This window comes from Lutjanus erythropterus, chromosome 9 (assembly GCF_056507025.1).
Source record: "Lutjanus erythropterus isolate fLutEry1 chromosome 9, fLutEry1.hap2, whole genome shotgun sequence".
NCBI classification, from domain to species: Eukaryota; Metazoa; Chordata; class Actinopteri; order Lutjaniformes; family Lutjanidae; genus Lutjanus; species Lutjanus erythropterus.
Window position 1 is genome coordinate 27,929,117 of NC_139325.1, and position 25,234 is coordinate 27,954,350.

The 25,234-nt window shown below is 39.0% G+C and overlaps 1 protein-coding gene across 1 annotated transcript; it reads right to left on the minus strand.

Moving 5' to 3' along the window:
* Positions 1-25,024, minus strand: xrcc1 (X-ray repair complementing 1). The gene is made up of 17 exons (XM_084727006.1): positions 24,535-25,024; positions 24,305-24,397; positions 21,234-21,341; positions 20,981-21,139; positions 20,581-20,658; positions 19,138-19,261; positions 18,805-18,911; positions 17,456-17,618; positions 17,126-17,369; positions 15,169-15,285; positions 8,361-8,442; positions 8,172-8,271; positions 4,283-4,331; positions 2,610-2,749; positions 2,201-2,291; positions 2,012-2,087; positions 1-1,095 (listed from the first exon to the last, which is right to left on the minus strand). The coding sequence occupies exons 1-17, from the start codon at positions 24,583-24,585 to the stop codon at positions 988-990; spliced, it is 1,890 nt and encodes a 629-aa protein (XP_084583132.1). The 5' UTR covers positions 24,586-25,024; the 3' UTR covers positions 1-987.
* Positions 25,025-25,234: the final 210 nt, after the last annotated feature.

Here is a 25,234-nt window from a genome sequence, read left to right on the forward strand (position 1 = left end):
TTTAATTAAAAATCTATTTTTTTATTTAGACAAAATAATTAAGGACTATAGGAAAAGAAAGTTTAAGAGATTTAAACAAGCTTCGTTTGGCCTGACATCACCTCGTGTCCTTAAGAAGCATTTTGGAAATCTCGAGTGATGCAGAACACTGACGTCCGTCGAGCCAGTTCATCTCTGGTAAAAATAATTCCAAAACATGAATAAAACCAAATCACAAACTCATATTTATCAATCTTTAACAACACACAAAAATCCATCACTTTACCACTCGTGGCATTTAATAAAATAAAAAAGAAGAACAACAAACAGTCCCCAAGTATTCATTTTCATTTCTAGCATTTAGTTGCCGTGGCTTTTGCATCTCGTGGCTGCGACCTTAAATAACCGGCGCTTTTCACCTGACTTTGGGCTGGTCTCATAATGGTTTGCCCGCTTACACGAGTCAGAGTCTTATCAGCGCCGCTGGCAGTCAGGACAGGGTGATAACTCATTTCCAGACAGAGCCTGAGGTAGGCACGGTGAGCAGCAACAGAAGCTGCAGCACAGGAACCGAGAGATTCAAACGAGCCCTGAATCAGAGGGAGTGTGCTCTCTGTTCGTAAAGCCACACTGATGGTGAAGATTTTACTTTCTGGCCAAGAAAGAACTAACAACCTTCAAATAAAATGCTAATTACACGTCTAAACCTACTGCTAACATTAACCTCAGCAGACACCAATTAAATAGACATTTTTCCCACCTTGGCCAAAAGGAGAGAAGATCTGTAGTGAAAACATTGGAGGACTGAAGACATTTCATGAATAGCAAGTATAAATCAATGTAAAGCCGTTAATGAACTAGAACTGGTTTATTGCTTTTTATGTAAGTGAAGCGGTGAAGCTTAAGAAGAAATAAAATGTGTCTATGGCTTTCCCCGTTGCTTCTTGGTCAGGTAATGATGCGTGAGTGTGTCTGTGCGCACCCTCGTGTGTACATACAGTGTACTGTTCAGGGGACAACAGTGTAGGGTTGATAGGGCAGCATCTTTTGTCGTTCATTGATTGCGTAAATCCATGCGGGTTTGACAAAGTTCAGATTGCTGTTCTCCATCAGCGCCTGTAATGGAAGTGAGAGTGAAAGTGAGAGGCACAGAGGGGTCATGAAGCGTTCTTCTTGCATCACAAATGGACAGACAGAAAGAGGCATGAAGGCTGTGAAAAACTGAAAGCTCAGATTATGTAACCAAAAACACTAATTCAGATGATAACAAGGCCCACAAATGGCTGAAAACCAACTGTGACCTACAAATTTCAAACTTATTCAAAAGGCACTTGGCCCAGACAAGTCTGCGTTTGAACTGAGGAGGCTAAAACACTAAAAAACAGCTTTAATGTTTTGATTTAACTATATCTGCATAGTGATTAGAGCTTACTGCTTAAAAGAAGTCCCGGCGCTGGCAGTGTTTGGTTGTGACGTGTTGAAAGGACGTTTATTCCCTCAGTGGCTTTTTGAAAAGAGATTTTTCAGCTAAGCACTTTGTATAATTTGAGTTGCCTGATGCAGTTACTTTCACAAAGCTGTTTGTTGATTAATAATTTTCATCACAGTTTGTCAACAACATTTTTTCACTGATGAAAACAAGCAGATAACTAAACAAAAAGTAATTAATGATGACAAAAACTTGTGACTAAAATAATACAGGCTTCGCTACACTAAAATAAAGATCTGTCTGTCTGCTGTATGTAAATGTATTGATGGTCCAGTGCTTGGAGGAGGGAGGCATTGGGGGGGATGGACAGGAACTTGATTTAACTGTCCCGTGTTCACATCGTATATCTTTTTGTGATATATTTGAAAATAAAAAAAGACAGATCAAAATTAACACTGATGAACGCTCTAGGCTTGGGCCGATAGACGATGCCATCTTCCATCACTGATAGCTGACAGTCATCAACTAATCTCGTGCTGGACATCATTATTTGGCTCCAAAAATATGACACCAAAGTGAAAAAGAAGAAAGGACTCAACTCACATCTTCAAAGGAGTCATGCCATCCTTCACTGGTCACCACAAACTGCACCTTCTCCGTCATGTAGTCCTCAATCACCCTGGAGCAAAGACAGTATCGTGTTTGTAACATTTTCCTGCTTTTTATGCGACACGTTTATTCACCGTGACCAATTAAATTTGTAATGGGTCACATCTGGAAGCATTTCTTTACCCGTTAAAGGCAACAATGTATCGCAACAGCAGGCGCCTGTCATTGTTGGGGAATTTGCCGTAGAGGAAGAAGTGCTTTCCGCTCAGGAAGTCTGGAAGAAATAAGAAAATAGGAAGAGAATGGAGCAGAAGAGTGCAGCTGATATCTACACAACAGAAGGAGTAATTGCAGGTGTTCTTCGATAAAGGGGAGACGGGAGCAGAGCACCAAAGAAAACAGTAAAATGGTACACGCATTGAGGTTTGTGTGTGGCGTTCCTGACAGCCAGAAAGCCGTCCAATTTCTCTTTGTCAGTGTTTGCAATGTCCGACAAGGAAGGGACGGCATCTGTTCCTGTGATAGGGACAGGAACAGATAAAAGAGACGGGGGGGGGAGGGGACATGGAGACAAGGACAAACAGAGACATACCTGGTAGCTCAGGGATGGGATGATCCTGTTCAGCCTCCGCATCCGTGTTTTCATCTGTTGACCCCCCGTATGGATCATCTTCCTCTTTCACCATCTTCCTTTTTGCTGCTGCTTTCTTCTGTCTGCTCTCATTCTCAACCCTGTTGCAAGGACAGACAAAAAAAGGACTTGTTGCATCTTTCATACTCCACGTCTGTCTCTCAAAAGAAGAAACCTCCCTGCAGGTCACCTTGGAGTTATGGTTCTAAGTCATTCTGTGTATATAAAACTGGTTTAATTCCTACCCTGATATAGACTGTCAACTATGGAAAAAACAAAACAAAACAAAAAAAAAACTAGGTGGTCTTGTACGTCCTTGAGTGTGAGAGTAAATGGCTTTTGTCTGAATGGGTCCAGGTCCATGTTAGACTGCAAAAACCACCTGTCTCATGATGAGGTTGTGACTCTTCAGACTGTAGATTACCCAAGGACCTCAGTTCAAGTGTATGAACCCTAATTCATCATTTTACTGACTGTTGTGTGTTTCTGTTGTATTTTGCATACGAACAGGAGAATTTTCTGTTTTTCTTTTTGCTTTGTCTGTACTTTTGGCTGTTTGTACATGTGTCGTTTTTTATCTTGTACCTTGCAAGTCAAGTTTCCCACCTGGGATAATAAAACCGACTCTGAGCGGTGTGGTTATTAGTGAAAATACTTCAGTACAAAAAGTAGCTCTTTTAACATAAATTGTGCATTCAAACTGCTAAGATCTATATTTCAAGATGAATGCACCTTTAACTACGAGTCCTTCTGCAACTTAGTGATGATCTTCAAAGCGAGCTTTTTCAGGAAGTATTCTGAAAGGGAAAACCAGTCCAAGAGCAGTATTCATTGATTTTTTTTCTCTCCTGAGGGCAGTGGAAACAGTTTTAAACACAACCCTTATATGCTATCACCTTATAATGTTGTTGTGGCAAACAGTTGCCTTTTTACACATCCAGCAGACACAGAGAAACATTAGTATTCTTTTAGGGTCGTTCTTAAACCACCTGACAAATCTCAAGTCCAGTCTTCACTCTCCTTTTAGTTTTTTTTTGGTTTCCATTAACTCCAGTGGGAAATATCTGGCTCTTAAGCTCATAAATGTTTCACTGAGTTCACCAGCTTGTAGCTCACTCTGTCTGCCTGCTGTTTGTACGGAGCCAGGACAGCGACTCCGAATCTTGGCACTGAAAATAAAATTTGAACTGAAAAGGGAGACATTGGCACTGAAACAACTGTCCTGGAAAAAGTTATACTGGCACTGAAAAAGTTCCACTGAAATGAATGTTTCTTTCTGGGCAGGTAGCTTTGATTTTTCTTAAGCTTGTTGAAATAAAAAGTAAAATAAGTATTTTTAAAGACTAGTGAATCAGTGGATTCTTGGTGCCATATTTCCGTATGAGTAAAACCCTTGAACCAATCAATCCCTCTGCAACTGAGTCGTGGTTTCAAGTTGTCTTTCTTTTCTTTTATTCTTTTCATTTTTGCATAACTGTGAGATTATTGATAAAAAGTTGACTCAAGCTGAAGTAAAATTACTGATTTATTGTTATTTTACTGGTGGAGTCAACAACCAAGGAAGAACACACAAGAACAAACTCGTCTACATCGATATCACAATCAGCATCATTAACGTTATTTGTGTTGTTTACCTCTGCAGCTCGTCCTCTGTGTCCACACCAGATTCATCATCACCTCCGCCTGTGGAAAAAAGTTTGTCAATATGGTAAAATTTAGCTAAAAGAACACGTCTGATTTATTTTTCATGTATTTATAGTGTGCTCACTGACAACTCAAGGTTGTTGCTACATTCTAGTACAGTGTTTCAAAGACTTTTTTCCAAGGACCCGCTTTTTAAAAATGACAAACTATCACAACCCAATTCACAACAGGCCTCATCAATAAGTCTTTTACTGCCATTTCCACATCACACAACTCAAACCTTCAAGGCAACTTACTTACTTAAAGTTTTGCTCAAGTTAAAATAATTTACTTTTTTTCTTTAGATAAAGTCGAATTTTTGAAGTTTAGAAAAGCAATAAAAGTTGTTGTTATTTGGGTGCTTGAAAATTAAATGGTTGCAACTGAAAATACTAAAATATTAACCATTATTCAATTTTATTTAAATTTATTTATTTAAAACTCAAAGATTCAAATTTATCTAAAGATGAAAAATAGATTATCTCAACAAAACAACATTATTAGTTGGTAAAACTTTAAGTTATTTTTACAACTTTTCCATTTTTACACTATAGGACATTTTAGCCTGCTTCATTAATGAGACAAAATAAACACATTTAGGCAGAATTAACAAGCTCTTGTCTTTTCCTCTCATCTGTAAAAAGATACACACATTTTATCTGCTTTATAAAAAGGTGCGCTGCAGATACAAATCTTAAACTTTGGAGAGTTTCGTCCACGGTCCTTTATTTAGTTTGTGACCCGAACAAAAGCTCCTGTGACCCTCCTGTGGGTCACGACCCAGTCTCTGGGAATGACTGGGTCGTGACCCACAGGAATCCTGGCGGGAATCCTAAAAAAACTAATTAATTATGATAATCAAATGTCAAAGAATTACATTTGCTTAAAATTTCTGGTCATTTAATCTTGCCATTGTGTGCAAGGTAAACCCACATTTCTATGAAACATATCAGCAGTTCAGCGGGACGTAACCTTGCTGGCGACACTCTGCATTACCATACAATCGTGTGCTGGTGAGGGGGGAAAAGAGAAGCAGCTCTCATTAACATGCCGTCTCCCTGAGTGTGTTTGGTGGGTCAGTATTTGTTGTGTGTCCTCGCTGATGCGCCGCAGCACTTTACTTCTGGCCTTGCATTAACATAGAAATGAGAATCATGCACAAGTCCCTCCACAGTGATTACGTCTTGCCTCCATTCTTGCTTCTCCCTCGAACAGCGTCTATAGTCTTGTCCTTTTCACGGTGGCGTTGTCGACTCATCCATTTCTAAGTGCTTCATAAAGGTGATCCCTTTTGTCTAATCCCTGGGCTCTCACACCGCCCTGCCCCTCTCAATTCATTCAGTCCTCTTCAGCTCCAGTGCTGCCCTCCCTCTCTCCCTCTTTATTTATTTGAGCAAATAAAATGAATCACTTCCCATGAATCGCAGCCTATTACAATTCAGCACTTGGGTCTTTACAATACAGATAGGTAAGCAAGTAAATAAATACATTTTTACATAATTTTCTGCTTTAATTATCAGATGTACTTTACTTAATTTAAGTGCTATGAACCTTTTGGTTTGTTGTTTCTCCTCTGTGACTAAGAAATGGCATATTACTGTCTCCCTTACTTCACTCTGATTGCAGTTTATTTATAATTTAATGCTCCCTACCTTTTAGAGTAAGAACTTGTCAAGCGTTGAATGACAAATAGTTTAGTACTTTTATTTTTTTTACTGCTGTGTTTTCATGTGTATCTATGCTATGGTGCTTGCTGTGTGAAACATTTTCAAAACTTTGATAAGTGCATATATAAATAGATATAAATATGACTGGATCATTTCATTTAAAATATTTAAATATATAATTTTCGTGTGTGATTGTCTTGATGAAACAAGATTATGTTGAAAATCAAGCATTTTTCATGGAGTATATTTAAATTCAAGCATATTCCTAACCTTGAAAACATTAAAAATGTCAATCAATTAAAAGCACAACTTTCAAAACTTTGTATGAACCCTGTGAAAAGACCAAGCCCTGACTTTCAAACACAAACAGGAAAGAAGAAAATTGAGGTCTTATGTCTGTGAAGACGTGAATATCTGGTCCAAATTTCATTCAAATCCATCCAGTAGTTGTAGAGACTTAATGCTGAACCAGAAAAGTGTCAGGAGGACTGAAGATCACGAAGATTGTTAGGATTCATTGGAGCGTCATGCGAGAACCACAGGTTTCAACATTTATCAACTATTCTTGTGTATTTTGGAGGTATGAACACAACTGGGCAGCAGACGGTTCTGAGTTTGAATTTCCTACACAGCTGGGGAGCTGGTGAGCTTGTGGCTGGGGCAGGATCTTTCTGTGTGGAGTTTGCATGTTCTCCTCGTGTCCCGGTGGGTTCTCTCCGGGTACTCCAGCTTCCTCCCACGGTCCATAGATATGCAGGTTAACTGATAACACTAAATTGCCCGTAGGTGTGAACGCGAGCATGAGTAGTTGTTTGTTTCTGTGTCAGCCATGTGATAAATTGGCGACTTGTCCCAGGTGTACCCCGCCTCTCGCCCAGTGTCAGCTGGGATAGGCTTCCGCCCCCTGCGACCCTTCAAGGATAAGCGGTTACGGATGATGGATGGATGGACGAACACAATTTACATCACAATTTCCAGACTTGTCGTGATGTGCAGCTTGTCTGCTGTTATCCAAACAGTTCAGTTTTTCACATATGTAGGGCATTTTTATTCTTTTCTTCTGCATATTTACTCATATTTAAATTACACTTGATAATTATGTCTGCATTGTCATGTTTGACTGTGTATTTTGATTTATAATATAATTCTAAATGAATTCATACAGCCTAACAATGTCATCATTCATTTAAATTAGCTATTATCTACTGTCAGAGGTATTGGCTGTATCTTCACATGCAGGTTTATGAAAGTCACTCTCCAGGAAAAAAAACTGTCCGTTTCAATGCCTGACAGTGTAACAATATGACACGTATTCTCCCGTACATCTTTGTCTCAGCGTGGTCATTTTATGATTTACTATAGTAACTCTATCACAGATTTGCCCTTTAATTACTGAAGGAGAACAGTGTCTCTGTTAAGACAAAACAAATGCCTGGTGGTGTGGTGAGAATGTTTTATTATTGCACTAATAGAGATCATTCTGTGGAAATCGTACGTGTAAATTATGTATGAACTTTCAATGTGACGCACTGTAGCTCAGGCACTTTCTTTCACCCCACGTCTCTACCCAGCCTTTTCAGGTCTGGACTAATTTGTGAGTACAGACTGTACCTTTGGCTATTATTAGTATGCCAGCTTGAAAGTTTATGGTACATCACCTGAAGTGTCACCTTTAAGTTCAACATCATTTTATGTGAGTTCAAAAAAGTACTGAAATAAATAAGCTGGCCCCAGGGACTGGAAGAAAAAGGCTGTTTTTAACCTTTAACACACAGGAGAATTTAATTCTCTTTTTTTTGTTTGTTCCTTTCAACTCGCACTGTATCCGAACACTAAGTGCCTCTGTGGTCTAAGCTGTCGTTCTTCCATTTCCTCTATTCCACCTTTTCAGTAGGCCTACCGCCCACTCCTTCACCTATTATTTCACCTTGCTTTCCTGTCTCAGGTGAACTTCAGGTATAAGTCAGCTGAAAAGCATAATTTAAGACTGTCAGGCTCTTTTCAGAAAAATAATGCGCTTTCTCTTCAGATTCTATACTACACAAAGAAGGAAAGAGTGCAGAGTCACTGACGTGGCAATGCTGAGGTTTACTGAATATTAAACAAAATATTAGGTAAAGTTTGGTTAATTTTTCAAAGTGAGACGTCAAGAAATTAGAGATCTGATGCAAACCTGGTTCATCAACATCAGTGGAGCCAGCATACTCATCATCTTCATCCCTCTTTTCTGGTGTCTTTTTTGGGGTCGCCTGTCTTTCCTGTTTCTGTGGAGTCTGCAAGAACAGCACGGACAGAGCGTTAAAACTGACTTTCTTTTTTTATTAGATCGTTTTTTATGGTCTCACTTAAAAAACAAATGTACCTTCGTGTTCATTTCCTCCTCACTCTCGTCGTCCACTTCCATTTCGCTCTCCGAGCTCGACTCTGCTCCATCCATCAAATACCTGGAGGAAGACAAAGAGCAGGTGAAGAAAACGTGTCAGGATGATTAAAGGCCAGGGGGAAAAGAAAGCCTGCACAATATATCTTGCTCCCAATTAGCTTTACTTGTACAATGTTTCAAACTGCGGTATGCCTTTGTCAGGAAAATAGCTGAATGAAAACAAGGTTCAGAGTGACGGTAGTATTTTTCACTCAGGCACTCAGTGTCTTGATGTTTAAAACATTACCACTGCCTGTATATTAAATACTTTGAAGTTTGTTTGCTGGGAGACAAGTCTGATCTACTTAAGGGTGAAGAAAAAAAAACATGAAAACTTGGCTATCAACCAAACAAGCCAGTCATAAATAAGACTTTGTCCCAGTACTAACCCAGCAACCTTTTCTTGTTTTGCAGTAAAGAACTACTTTCTTTCTGCAGTAGAATCAACCAGAACAACTTTGATTCTACTCCAAAGAAAATAGTTCATACACGACACTTCTTACAACATTATCTTGAGTAACCGGGTGATGATTTCTAGAGAGAAACACTTTGTTGAATTTTTTCAAATATATATTTTTGGCATGTTGAACAACATAAGGCAAGTGCCATTTATCCCCATTATATTACACCAAAGCTATCTAGATGGATAAACAGCAGTACAGGTAAGAAGAAAAATATGTATTTTTAATTTTGGGGTGAACTGTCCCTTTAAGAGTGGCTCATCAGAAGCCATCAGTGAACTGAAACCATGCAAGCAGACTGAGTGTTGCATTTCTGTCCCTACTACCAATAGCCCTTGTTGCAAAGTGCAACAATTTGAAATGAATGAAAAATGTCCACATTCTGATTTCAGCTTCTCAAACGTGAATATTTTCTGGTTTCTTTATTGCTCTCTGACAGTAAACTGAGTATCTTTGGGTTGTGGACAAATCAAGACATTTGAGGATGTCATCTTGGGCTTCAGTCTATTTCAAACTGAGCGTTGACCCATATGGAACAATGTTTTAACGCTACTTGAATGGAGATGGATGGAATTTGTGGCTGAGATGACAGAGTCATAAAAGTCACAGATAGAGGTGACAAGCCTTTATTGCCAGATGTTGGTGGGTTTTTGTCTGGTGTAAAGGGGGCTGATGTGATCTGCTGGGCAAAATAAATAATACAGGTATCTCTGGGCATTTTGCGATTTTATTTTGTTTATTTATTGGTGTTTACTGGTACTTTAAAATAGTGAACTCACAATTCGCTCAAATCACCCAGCTGTAGTGTGGTCTTCTCAAGACCAAACACACTGCGGATGGTAAGGGGGAGGTTTTTTTTAATATATTTATGTGGCCTTTAAGCGATAGGACAGCTGAAGTGAGGACAGGAAAGGGGGATAGAGAGAGTGGGTAGATGACATGAAACAAAAGTCTGCAGGCAGGAGTCGAAGCCACGGCCACTGCAGAGGACTCAGAGCCTCGGTTCTTGGGGCGCACGCTCTACCAACTGAGCTGCCAGGCCACCGACAGAGTTTTGACTGACATTTAATTTACTTCTGGTCGGCTGGACAGCTGACTTTAAAACAGGTGTCAGTAAAACAACAATGCTTCAATGTCACTATTTTAATAACAAAAACATTTAGAAATTCTCATCTAGATACAAATCTGCATCAAAGATTGAGAGACAATTATGGAATAATGTTTGTCTCCATTTTAGTTAAGATAATTAGTTGGTTTCTTTATTATTCTGTGACATTAAACAGAATATCTCAGTTGTGGACAAGACAAGATATTTGAGGGCTTTAACTTTGTTTTTGCAGTGGTGTTGAAAGAGGTATTGTGTATTTTTTTGTACTAGTATTGCATCAAAGTTCAAAATTCTAGTTTCATGACAACTTTCGTTCTTTGGCCCATTGCTGAACTTTCCACAAAACGTAATTAAAATCTATTCAAATGTTTCTGAAGAATACTAACAGCCAAACAAAAACTGGACTGCAAACAGACAGTTTAACAAAACACCTGAAAAAAGACAACAGAAATACATAAAAGACGTAGGGAGCACAGTGTCTGTGATGTATAATCTATAATGTTCTCTGCAAAGGTTAAGAGAGTACGGGGAGAAATAAAAAGCCAGATGTTCCAATAAATTCCACAGGGAATGAATAACAGAGGTGATAATAATGCAGGAAATGGATGGTACGTGCAGAAAAACAGGAACAACCAAGTAGCAAACACTCCCTCATGCCCTAACGCACACACACGCAGACAGGGGGTACAATGAGGGTGTGCCATTTCTCTCCACCCCCTCCATATATTCCCTCAAGCCACTATAAATTCACCTGGACATTATCAGCTTGCAAGTGTGAAGTTCAGAGAGTTGAAAACGTTGAAGCGTTAAGGTTTAATCATTTCCACTCACACTACAGCGAGACATTTTACTGACCTATGCTTAGTTGTTTCATAAAACTCTGCCCAGGAAATTGGAAAATGAAAAAGGGCACTGCGGGCGGGGGGATGGGGGGGTAAAGCAGAATCCTTTGCTTATGACAGTAAGTGTCTTCACCTCAAAAGCAGAGCAACAAGCTCGATCTGCTCTGCTTAAGGTGAACTGGTGACACATGAGGTCTGTCTGAGAGGAAAAAAACAAGCTATACAAGAGCTGAAACAGTCTCGATTATTCATTAATTATTTAAGCTTTTCGACATTTATTACACTAAAGGATTAATCTTAATAATAAGCAGATTAATAAACAAAGCAAAACACTGCTGAAGTTTCAAACGAAGTGTTGTAGAATCTCTCAAACAATGTAAGTGAATGCTGACCAGCATCTACAATGAAGGTTTAGGCAACTTGGCATGTTGAGGCTTCAAGCGACTTGGATTACACCAGATGAGCAGTATGGAAGCATTTTATGGTTTTATTTGGTTGTTTCTCTATATTTGAAAACTGGTCACCATTCACTTTTATTGTCTGGGAGATTCTGCAGCGCTGTTTTCCTTTTTGAGGGACTAAAAATCTAAAACTGACCAGCATGAGGGTGAGAAGATAATGACTGAATTTTCTTTTTTTTGGGTGCACGATCGCTTTAAGAAATGTCAATACTATCACCAGCGCTGATGTCTTCATCACAATACAGTAATATAATTTAAAGCTCAAAAACATGTTTTAGTGTGCAGTTCCTCTTTAAAAACCCTGAGGTAATTAGACATAAGAATGATAAGAGGCAGAGAAAAGCAGCAATAATGTCAATAATAATCGAGAATGATAATAATCATTAGCTGCACACACTTTTGGCTCTGCACACTTCAGGTCACAGTGAATATTTTCACAGGAACATTTTTGGTGATCTGTGATTAAGTTTAATGTGCCTTAGACTAACCACGGTGCGACTGTGCTGATATTTTAGCTCCAACAGCCAAACTATTTTCCCATTCCTCTTGGGATGCTACAACAGAGCCTTAAGAGTTTTAATGAGAATTTTTTTTAACTTATTCTAATCTATTGTGATGGGATGCTGTAGAGCTGCCTGAGTGTTTTCTGATCTTTTCTCTTCCTGTCTATCTCTGGATCCTCCCTGATTGGATAATGACGACTATGGGAGAGGCTTTTCTGGGCTGCTTAGCTGTTGTCTCTAATATGTACACGCTTCAGTATGTATGCATGTCAGAAGCTGGATGAAGCTGTGCATTTGCCTCCAGATGCTCGGTGGCAAAGTGTTTTGTGTGCATGATGGAGCAACAGTTTGAGAGTGTGAGTGTGCGTATTTGTTTGGGTACTTGTCATCATCAAAGTAAGTGGTCCCTTTAATTACCCATAGCAGATGCAGCTTTTAAATAAAGGATACATCATCAAAGCTGCACACTCCACATGCTGCACAATAGCGGTGCTGGGCAGGGGAATGGATTATTCTGACAACAAGAGAGGGGGGCAGCAGAGGGGGGAGGACGAGGGATCTTCAGCACCATCAGAAACTGACTGAGAAAAGCAAGGGAGCATGACGACACAGGCTGCAGTGAACTTCTCATTTCAATGCACTTTTTGAGAATCTTTGAGGATCGGATTTTTATAAAACCACAGCATCGTGTGCCATCGCCCTTCAGCAGCACTCAGTTAAAAAGCTTTCCACATTATTCTCACTCTCTCAGTCTCTTTGTCTGGCTCATATGCAAACTGTGGCTGTCCACAATAATCCCATCAAAATGTAACTGACCGCTTTCATTTCTGGGTTTGACAAACATGAAAAAAAATGGATTTCTGTGCACCGGGTCTTATCACCAGATTTATTCTGCTGGAACTGGATACCAATTATCTCTTTGAAATGACAGGCAAATCAAAATAACTAATTACATTCGAAGTAGACACACTAATAACAGCTTTGTGAATGCTCCTGTTGTGTATTTGTAACTGAACTAAGGCTGCTACCTGACTATTTTTTTCATTATTGATTAGGCTGCCAATCACTTATTATCTAAGTAATAAGGGGAGTGGAGGGGATCATGTGTTTGGTCATGTATGTGTGCCTGTGTAAGTGCGACACCTGTCTTTTTTTTGGAGGCTGTCGCGAGAGAAAAGAGCAGGGACTTACAAAAGACTAGGGCTGCACAATTAATCAAAAATAAGAATAACAATGTAAAAATTATCATTACCTCTAATATTGCAAATCATATTGCAATTGCAATATCCGTCAAAATAATTGCAATTAGATATTTTTTCAAAATTGTTCGGCCCTAAAAAAGACCAAGTCAGTTTTTCTAAAAAAAGTGACAGGGCGATCTATCTGGATTGGATGTAATTATATTTTTGTAACACTTCGTAGAGAGTTAAAGTCTGATGTAAATGCTGTCACAGTTAAATTTAATAAACTATGACTTTTTAGTGCAGGCATGTGAGCAAATGTGTTCACTGGAACTTTTAGGCTGCATAAAAATAAGCAGCAGATGTGTCATATCTAATAACCGACAAAGCTGATTAGCAATTTTCCTCCACGGCTGATGACCATCATCAATTGATCATATAAATACACAGTCTATGAGATAAGTTTTCAAATCCATCACCGATGCAGCCTGTGAGAGAAGTGTGAACGTTCTTCATCCTCGATGGCATTTCTCTCCAAATCACCATGTTAAGAAGAAAACAACAACTTTAATGCTCCCACTGAGATGCCAATTTCAGAATACTGTGTGAGTGAGTGTTGCAATAAAGTTATTATGGATCATCTCTGCAATTGAGAATAAGGTCATAAACGCTGAGGGCCATTACGTTTATCAGACAGATGAAGCCAATAGGGATGTGTCAGTACTTAATTTTAATGTTACAATGAAAGTGGCAGACAGGCTCAAAGTCAACTGTATTATTACGACATCCATCAAACTTCTGCCTCTATATATGTACTTCTAAACTACACATAGTAAAATAACTTCACACCATGGTTGCCTTGGATTTTCTAAAACCACTGAACAGTGAACCGTATATAACCATATACTGACTTAAACACAACAAATTAACAACGGTTAAAATTCAATGATCAGACTGATTGCCAGACTCAATTTACAGAAACAGCTATTTTATCATCATAAACCACACGTCATTCAATCTTGACAAACAACACAAAACTCATCAAAACTGTCTTGCTTTATATATCCACTGTTTCAGCAATCACAACCTCTGGTTAGGTCAAAACAAACTCAGAATTCTTGGAGCTAGATGTGAAAATATCAGTAGAGGATTGAATGGGAGGTTGGACATCAGATACATGCAGAGAGACACAAGCTTAAATTGTGTCTCATTTCAGGCCATTTAACTGCTGTTCTTGTGCTCTGTCTTTTTGGGGCCACATGTTAGTGACGGTTCGATCTCAAAACACAAAAAATGGCAAAAACAACTGGCAGTTGTGTTTTGTCATCAATGTTTCATCATGGTATACAGTACAACAGGCCTACCAGCACCTGTCTGCAAGCTAGCAGTTTTACTGATTCCAAGTTTGAAAGTGGCTGAAGAACAGCTTAAAAGGATGAAAGTCGAACTTATTTTATTTAAGCCAATACTTTGACATCTTACATGATATAACCCTCCATCTGAAATGTCTGAATGCCACAGAAGCCTCAGACGTACGAGTTCAGTAAGCACGGATAACCTACCAGTGTGTGATTAGTAAGTGATTCATCTTGAAGCCAGACACAACCACAACAGCAGCAACAAGGATGGATGAATTTCCTAAATGAAGCAAAGCTCCATACAGTGAAACACAAGTACAGTACTATTCCAATTAATCTAGACCTTCCATTGCCCAAGTTGAGTTTTCTTTCTACATTATTCAGGAGACACAGATTCATGTGGAGGGATGACAGTAGACCTTGATGTTGCGCAAGCTCCCCCTCTAATGAGGCATATAATTAGAGAGCTGCTGGCGCTGGCTGGGTTGAATTTGTGATCACAGCAGGCATCAGCTGCTCAAGGTTACAATGTTCTCTGTAGCAAGTGGGCGCCACTGCTGTGAGAGGTGTATTTCAGGACGCTTCAATCAGTGTGAGTGCTGTGCGCAGATTGTACTATGCAGCGGTACAGATGTGGCTTAAGAGAAAGTATGAACCAGATGTGGATATATACTTTGGACACATGCTGTGGAAGTGACCTATGACAAGACAAAGAATAACATCCAGCTGTTCCTGTGGAAAGCCTTGTTACTGGTCCATCATTACAGTATATCATTACATTACTATAATAACATGTTTTTCCACCTATGTGTTCTGTATTTCAGCCTCTCCTACCTTTTATAGGAGATCTTCTGTTTCCTCTTATGGCAGTCGATTACCCATTCCTTCCGTACGATGATGCCCCCTGCTGATTTCACCTGGCTGTACTTGGGGGTGTTAGCGAAGGCACAGCTGGAGATTAATGGGCCGAAAGAGACATACACACACACACACACACACACACACACACACACACACACACACACACACACACAAAGAGACACATATGGTTATATCACTAAAGAGAAGCTGACAAGGGCAACAGTCTGCACTGACAGCAGAGATCAAGATGTAATCAAACTGAATTACAGAGAGTGCTAACAGGGCTGTTACACAATCCTATAATCTGTTCCAATGATAAAAATCAACTGCAGATAAAAATCTCCCGTGAAGGAACCACTCTGAAACAATTAAGAGACCATCATTTGAAAAGCACTTTAAATCCCACAGGTCCCACAACCACACCATCACACATCAGCCATGATTTCAAACAATCAATGTTATGCTGAGTACAGCAATGAAATATTTGATCATGTTTTTTTTCTACAGAGGAGAATTATGTTCTTCAAAGAAACCAGTCAAAAATGTGTTTTATCTACAATGAATGTCTACATCTTCCTTTAATCTTATCTGCCAAAGTTCTGCAGTTTCACAGTGTATTGATCTTTTGGCTTATCTGCAGCTCTTTTGCATTTGCTTCCAATTTATCTCTACACTGTCTCTTTATGGAGGCATATTTCTGAGCTGTGCTTGCCACCAGAGGACTTACTTTATTGTAAAAATGGAGCGAACAGTGCTCCTTGCAGCAACAACTTTTTGACGTGGTGGGAATATATATATATTAAAAATTTTGTTGATGTGTAAATAATAAAATAATACAGAAAGTCAAGTATACCAACTAAAAAACACTAAAAAAACACTACAATTTTGAATGCATCTATGTACAATGTAGAGGTATTTTAAAGGTGCAATACACAACATTTAACCTCACAAGATGTCAATTATTTGTTATGTAAAAATCCAGTGCCATTGTGGCATCCTGAGCAGAGAATGACATCACACTCCCTATGTAAACGTTGCTACGCGAGCTTCTCTGTGTGTGCATGTGTGCGGGTCCTTCTCTCATCTCCTCTCTCTTCCCTTGACATGGAAGTAGTATCGCCTCCGCCATCATGAAGGATCTTCCAATCCCTTACATGCATCTGGAGGAGACGAGAAGCAAGGAGAGAGGAGGCCTCTGGAGGAGCTTAGGGCAAGGATACACCGGTGTATCCTATGCAGATGTCCTTTAAAGGCCAAGAAGCATGATGTTGACTGGACAGTTTTGATGATTGCCACTCTGCATTATGATAGAAATCTGTGCAGCTCTTTAATTGTAATTTATGTTATTTGGTGTCACAAACTGCTTACCAAGAAATAAATGATTATAGGTATTATTCGTATTATTCCACTTCAAATCATGTTCTGTTGCAGCTCTAGCGAGAAGTCACATTAGATCATTAAAACTGAAGCATCTGTATGCAGTTATTGTTGTTTTCTTGTATAGACAGACCTGTCACCACTGTGCTTTGTCTGTGCTGCTGGAAGTGGAGCTAGCTTTTGAAAAAATATTTGGGTTTTTTCCCCAGCTGCTGCTCAGGTGCTCTTCTGTCTTTCCTTCTCATCTCTCCTCCTCTCCAGCCCATGTCTGCGATCACTATCTGTACCTTTTGCACAGCTCCCCGACCTTTCCCCAGCAAAACTAGATAATAAACCTGCTTGATATCTTTTAGGCATCTGCAAGGAACTGGTGAGTTCTCTGATCTTGTATTTGAACAGATCACATATACTGATTTGTATCTGATCTATGGTTTTATGGTGATCTCCAAAAATTGCACCTGGGTGGAAAATCAGGACTAGAATCCTGCAGTGTGAACTCAGCTTCAAGCAGACAGTTTTCTCATTTCCTCGCTACATCCTGCTTGATACTTACATGAGGTGTGTGGAATCAGGTGTCCAGTCTGGTCTGTATTTGGCTCCCATGTCGAGAGCCTTTTCCCTCAGTTCTCCTCTGAAGGGGTTTTGGAAGCCACTGAGGACAAACACCACCCCCTCCATGATCCGGTTGAATTGGACCGGCTGCGTGCTCTGGGTTTTAGCTTTCTGTTGTTTAGGTTTGGGTTCTGGTTTGGACTGGCTCTCCCGTTTCTTGTCAGCTGACTTCTGTGCTGGGGAAGCTGGACGGACAATTTGCAATAGTCAAAGAAGTTTTCCAGGCAAAGAAATGATTGAAATAATGTGCTGTAATGAAGGTCACTGTTACCTTTCGCTGTGCTGGGGCTGGGCGTGCTGGCTGGGCTCGGCTTGTGTTTGGGGGTCGCAGCTTTGCCCTCAGGTGAGACAGCTGGGCTCATTTTTTTCGCGGGTGGAGGGCCAGAGGCAGACTGCCGCTCTTTGCTGAACTCAAATTTTCTTTTTGCTGGTGGCTACAAGGAAACAATTAATGAAGTAACTAAAAACTTTTGCACCTTTATATTAAAGTTTTAGGAGATACTGTTGGATAAGTGGTTCACTAGCATGAAGAAAACAAAGTAAACTGTCCACACACCTTTAAATGAATGCCAGGAGGAAATCTGACCAAAATTACTGTGTAAATTTATAGATTATTGTAGTTCTTAGAAAAAGTTTGAGAAACAAAATTGGAAGTAGAATTGCAATGAAATGGATATCTTTTTAGAGCTCTTTCCTATGCATAAAGGTACTTGTGCAGCTCACCCAAGTAGAACTTTTTGTATTTATTTCCTTTTCCTTTTTAAAAGTCAAAGCGTCTGATATTGACAGCATTATTTCCCCCTGATTTCCATCTCCGAGTGAGTTCAGGCAGTTATGGTGATGCATTTTTATCTGAGCGAGGAAAGTCAATGAAAGCAACAAACTTCTCCTGCATAAGTAACTATTCCATTCAATAAACTGGATTGGTTGGGAATATATTATAATATTAATATTTCAAACATATGCTTAAACTGGTATTGATTTTGTTTTCTAGGTGGCTTAAATACATTTTGCTGACGACCTTCTACAGAGAGGAGCAACGCTTTGCTTCCGCCATCAGTGCTTCTGATGCTTCTCCAGACAGGGAGCTATCGATAAGCCCCTCACTGAACCCCACTTCAAATAATCCAAACTATCCCTCTAATATGATTAAGACAGAGCTGATGTCAAAAAATGTGATGCTAATGTGAAGAAAGTGAAAAGCGAAAAGTGAAAGCTTTGGACTTATTAACTGAAGTGAATTTTAAATAGAAAGGTAAGTTTTTTAATGGTAAATTTGATTTTCTTAGACAGTAATGGTTCTAAATCAAATTTACTTTCCCAGATGTGATTAGACTCATATCAAGCTGAATTGTCAACTTGTTACACTTCATTTCCATATTCCAAAGAAACAGTCAACTCAGTGGAGAGCATGGATTCAAAGGTGTGGACACAGGTAAAGACGTGATATATTTTGTTAAAACTCCCAATAACTATAGATTCTATTACAAGCTTTATTGCCTTTATTGCCTTGCTTTATTCATCCTTTATATCCTTTGCTGTTGGTTAAATAAAGCAAAAAAGGCCATTAAGGGAACAACTGTTTGCTGACTGTCCTTCAGTGAAGATGATTTTTAGTACCTGAGGTGAGGCAGAGTTGGAGGACGAAGCTTGGCCTGACGAGTGGGAGCTGCCACTGGCCTGCAGGGCAGCAGCGGCGTAACTCAACTTCTGACTCTGAGGAGACGCTAAAGAGAGAAAAGAGCGGAGAGCCTTGAGGCAACAAAGTGGCTTAATAATAAAGAAATCATCTCTCTCTTCTTGTCAGCTGGCACACTTAAGCAGCTTTGAATAAAATCTAATTAATGCCATTTTTAATTATTCAATAGCACCCATTAGCACTTTATTATTACACAGACCTGGAAGAATTTAATTGGGCTTCAGCAGCTGTTAAATTTGAATAAATGGATTTACCTTTGAGTGAAGTGCTGGACTTTGGCGCGTTGTCTCGACTGAAGAAGAGACTGCCAGGCTGAAGGTTGGGCCCGGATGAAGCAGACTCATCCTTCATCCTGAACTGTCCGAGCTTTGTCATTTTCTGATAGGAGAAAGAAGAAAGAGAAGTTCAATGTCAAAAGAGAAGACAGAGAGACCGACTACACACTACACTACATTATTATTATTATCATTATTTCACGTCACTGCACCGGTGAAGCAAGTGGGTCAAAAATCTACTTGCCTGAAATCAACTTTTGTTTGACCCTGTACAAATGGTTTTATTTATTAGAAGTTACAAAATCATCATCCAGTTATCAAAGACTTAACTTAAATGTCATGGCTTATCTTGGGCAGCGACGTCTAAATTACCATGCAAAATGTAACAAAATAGCGAAAAATGCTCATTCCTATTTTCCAGAGTCCAAGGTGATTACTTTAAATGTCTTACTTTGTCAGGTCAAAGCCAAAGATACTGAGTTTAATGTGCTGAAAAACTGAGAAGAGATTTGAGATTTGAGAGGCTGAAAGCAGAATTTTCTGCCCTTTCGCAATAAAAAATGCTTTGATTAATTGATAATGATGATTTGATAATGATTCAATTTTTTTGTATTATTTGGCCGGGTAGGCAAATGAGTTGCTAGAACTACTAACTCAACATGTCATTTTATTTGCTCCAGGCGAACCGGCAATGCTTATTGCTGAGCCCTGGACTGTAATTACTAATTAATTTGTGTATTCCATTTCATGAATATGTTGCTTAGATGTATTCTTATGATGCGTACGACAATTTTAAGGTTTATTTTTTCAGATGCAACCTCGATGGTGTCAAACGGGCCTGGGGGACACGGTCACAATCAGAAATATATCATTTAATACATTTACTTGATCATCTATCTTGTCACCTGATTTTCCCAACAGGTTTAAATTATATATATTTCAGAATGCAACGTTCTCTTCTTTCTATGGATACATGAATTTAGGATAATGCACCAGTCACTCGGAGCACAGTGGTTACCCTGTAAATAAAACAGACTTTGGAGCAAATTTAAAAAACTATAAGAATAATTCAAAGCGATCAGTAGGCTTACTTTCATATCTTAGAACTACAAGAAGTACTCTGTTTAATGCTTCAATCTGGATGATATCACTATACAGAAGCACAATGAAAGGGCTTTGCAGGTCATTTGCTTGGCTTCTTTTGTTAAATGAAAGACAGAAGTTTTGTTGGAGAAAATATTTTTTATTGAAAGAAAATGTTTATATTTTGGCATAATCAGTGAAATTCAAGAATCGTATTGGCACAACTGTCAATAGCCAGCTCTCGTCATCAGTATTCTCACGGTCTCAACTGAAAAGATTAAAATGCTCATCATCTAAAGGCGCCCCGAACTTTTGAAAACAAGATGTGGCACGACTTACCGGCGAAGCTGTTGGAGGAGGATCATCTTTGTCAGGCGGTGAATGAAACTTAACAAAAGCCAGTCCGTATGCTATATTCTACAAAGGTCACACACAAAATCAGCTTAGATTTAATTACACAAGCAATAACGGATATATGTTTAGTAGTGAACATTTTTCACAGAAGTTAACTTCAAATCAGATCAACATCTACAGGTGCAGCCTTACAGTCTCAACATAAGCAGATCCTTATTATGTGTAACGTGTGTAACTCTTCTCCTGCACATTATGGTGACATTGCTGTGAAAATATTCCAAAATGCAGATATTTTATTTTTGGATTCTGTTGCGTTAGATGGATATATTAGATTGCACTCTCTAAAAGGTGCAGTGTTTTTTATTTTAAGTAACTGGGCCCTCACCTTGCTGTATGGCTGGGTGCACACAATTTTCACTCTGTCCCATTTCTCCTGTGCTGTGCTCTTCTGCAGCTGGTTGGGCCCAAAGAAACGCACCCGGCTCATGTTGGTGCCGTTACGGCTCTCCGTGGGGGACATGAAGGAAGACATAACCAAAAGAACCTAAAACACACAGAGAGAGAAAGATTGACATCACAGGATAAGGGGAGAAAAGGACGTGACATACTGTGTATCTGGTTTGGTTTAGGCAAAATACCTCATAGTCCTGGTCTCTGACAGCTGAAGAATTCCCCACCAACACCTCGATGAAAGCTGACCCTTCATTTCCAATATCGATGCTGTGCACCTGCTCCTCCTTCTCGAACTGAGAGAAAAGTAAAACAGCACAAGACACAAGAAACAAAGTCAAATGATCTAAAAGAACGGATGCAGGTATTTATTTCTCCTACTTAAAAAAAAATCGATATGTATGTAAAATTAGGTTTAAAAATCCTGAAGAAATGTCAGTGTCAAACACGACTACAGCCTGCCAATGACCTGAAGCATGGACGCTGCGTCTAGCAGTTTTATTGGACATGTCATGGTTTGAGTCACCAGAGCCAGAGACTGGTGACAAGACACTATTTTGTCCTTCTGTGTCACAGTGTTGGAACTGAAGTGAGCTGAAGTGAACCGCTGGTCTGAGATGGACTGAGAGTCAATTAAGGGATGTTTGTAACTGACCGCTGGGGAGGGTGAGGGGAGAAAAAGAAAAAATGAATAAAAATGATCTTTACAAACACAACTCAATAGTCTAACCATGGCATTGCTGCCAGTGCTGAAAAAATGTTTAAATCGAAAATCTAATCAAATTGTGACCTTAAAATTGAAAGTCAAATTTAATCATGGATTTGGAGAACTGCAACACCCCTCCTAATGACACTGTTCTACGGAGCTTTTATTAAGTCCGTGATCTCATTTTCTATTATCTGCTGGTAATGGCAACTGTAGCACTCAAGTGAAGAATGCCAGATTCTTGCTAAAACTGTGAACATGACCTGTAAGATAGTCGGTGTACAGTTCAGAAGTTTAAAATACTTAATTCAACTGGCAGGTGCTTAAAAAGGCGTCCACCATTTGCTCAGAATGTGCCAATTACCTTAAATTCAGGGTACAAGCTGTTACCATCTGGTCTACGCTTAAGTGCCCTGATTGCCACAAAACACAGGTACAAGAACTCCATCATTCCTGTCACCATTTAAGCTTTGAATGCTAACGGCAGGAGGAGACAACTGCTCTTGTTGCTGTCGTGATGATGATGGTACAGTGACAGATACAATGACAGTTTTTATATTATATTTGTAGTTTTGACCTTCATTTCCAGGATTATGCAGATATGTTCTGTTGATGGTGATGTATACTACATTATAAGGGTTATGCTGTTTGGTAATATTAACAATATTTAATGTTCATTATATTATTATGGGCCCTGTGGGTTTATTGTGGACACTTATTAACCTGTAGCTGCATTTTGAATAACAGGCAACTAACTTCTGATCTCTAAACACCTGAAATTGTTTTCAACACATTCTGTGATCAAAAAAGGAAACTGAATCACGGCCAAATGTGCCTATAAGTTGAGGTCACAACTGTACGGCTATGCAGACAAGGGGATTCCCATTAGGACAAAAATATATCAACAAAGGAGAAGTGGGAGTGGAAGTCAACAGTTATGATGAGTGATGTAACACACAAATGCACAATGACTGCAAATTGCTTCACACTTCAAAAGCAACAAAAAACAAACTGCCTAGGTCCAGGTGATATGGCTCATAAATTATATGTGAAAAGATCTTGGATTTAGATTTGCTGAGTTGTAATAAATTCTGTGATGACCAGCAATTCAGATCTGAGGGTCAGTGTTTGATTTAGATGAAATTAGCTGGATGTCCAGGTTTTAGGTGTAAGTATCTAAAAATGGAGCGAAAAGACAAATGGAGATTAGCTTGTGTGTCAGAGAATTGGTTTACACCGGTGAGACTCAACTAGCAGCCCGTGGCCCATTTTTTAATTAGGCTGTCTGTAACACAGAGGATCCCATAACTGTATATTTTATAGTAAAATAGCTTAAACATGCTATTCTGTCCCTGGTAAAAGCAGTTTATGATTTATGTTTGCGAATCATTCCAACATTTCAGTGACTGCATGATTACAGAGGTTCCAGCTTTTTAATTATCTATCTCAAAAGTTACTAAAGCATTCAAGCTAATACATCAATTAATTTGAAAGTAAATATCTTGAAATAATGATGAGTTATAGGTCTTTCCATGTTGATTAGTTTTATCTGTTAAATAACATCATTAATAACATTTATCTATTAACTGGCTCCTGGTCTCCTGTCATTCTACAAAAGTGGCCCCCAGACAAAGCAAGATGAGTATCCCTGGTCTGCACATTCACATAATAGGGCTGCAAAATTAATCACAACATTATCGGAAGCACAATGTGGCCAAGTATATTAGCCAAATCACAGACACTACAATACTGTGATGAAGGAAAAATGTGTGACAAACGGCCTTATAATGAAGTACTGTAGTGCTGCAGAGACGCCCTGGCCGAAAAATCTTGTTCTACAGATGTAAGAAAACATGCTTGTTTGGTACAGACACCAGCGGATATAAAAGCATCATGATTTCAAGTTTTTCTATGGAAATGAGAATTATGATGCAAAAATGATAATTCCCACTGAGCAGTCAAAGTTAAAGCCACATTTAATAATTACTTCAATAGTTGTTTGTTTTCTCGATTAATCGATTAGTAGTTGTTTGGCCACAACCCAAAGATATTCAGTTTACTATCATAAAGAAGTAAATAAACCATAAAATATTCACATTCAAGAAGCAATAATCAATAATATTGACATTTATCATAAAAAAATTACTCAAACCGATTCCGCCATTATCAAAATAGCTGGTGATTAATTTAATAATCAAGTACTGGTTGCAGCTCTTGCCAAAAATACTCACAATATGACTTTTTTTTTAACCATATCATGCAGCCCTACATATTAATGACAATATACTGTATCTAATAACACAAGAACAAAAGAACACAGGGAAAAATGCTTTTAATGTGAGCACACTAAACACGTATGGTGTTACTTTGAATATACTACATATATTTGGCAATAATAGTCAATTCGTTTGAACTTTAAAATCAGTTTATATGGTTTGCAAAGAAATATTTTGATTTGTGGTATTGAGGCTCGTTTTGTCACACAGACCTATCAAACATCTTACGTAACCAGTGCCGGGTCACACCTGTGGGAGTGGGAGGGCAAACACGTACCTGCAGAATCACCGACGTCTGTTTCTCTCCGGGTCTTGCTGCTTTCCACTTTCTGTAGGTGTCAGAGCTCAGCAGGTTGTCTGCTTTGTGAGTCTATTTGACAAGAAACAAAAAGTGAGAGGAAGGACGGCTCACATTTAGACAGATAATTAGGGAAATGCTTATATATACATGTCAAAAAACGAATGACTTTTTACACAAATTAAATGCAAGTATAAAAAATAACTTACAGTGTCCTCGGTGCTGCAAGACACGACGTGTTTGACTTTGATTTCTGGCATGTTGTTGTTGTTGTTTCTTGGTAGATTAAAGGCAACAAAAATAATCCGGCTGGGCGCTTGCCTCGCCACTCAGCGCTGTCGTTACCGTTAATAAAACATAAAACACATAAAATGTTGTCTTCGGTAAAAGTAAATGCAGCCTCGCAAAGTTCGTTAAATTCACTTTGTTGCTAGTTAGCGTCAGACAGATCGTTGGCTAACGTGTTAGCATGCTAGCAAACAATAGGCAGAATGAACTTTTCCTGATTAGCCTGGTGATTTTCAAACACCTCACGGGTTGTAATGAATCAGCTTTATAAACTGTTATGTACTCAACACATAACCGCTTCGTTTGGTATTACATTAGATATCAGAAAACACATATGGGTGCTTTTAATTTTAAGTTATATGTGTGGTGTGGAGGCGAACTCATATTCCCACCAAAAGCCTGATGTATGTCGTGCTGTGATGCAACTTCCGGCTAACAGCAATTCCATCCAATGGGAGCGCTCGCGTCTTCTTCTTCTTCGGCGCTTTATTGGCGGTTGGCAAACTACTTTAAATGCCCATTATCTCCACCTACTGGACTGGAGTTTCCATTTATTACAGTGTGTCCTTAGTCCAGTAGGGTTCTTGCCTATATTATGGAGTGTTTAATTTAATCCTTTAT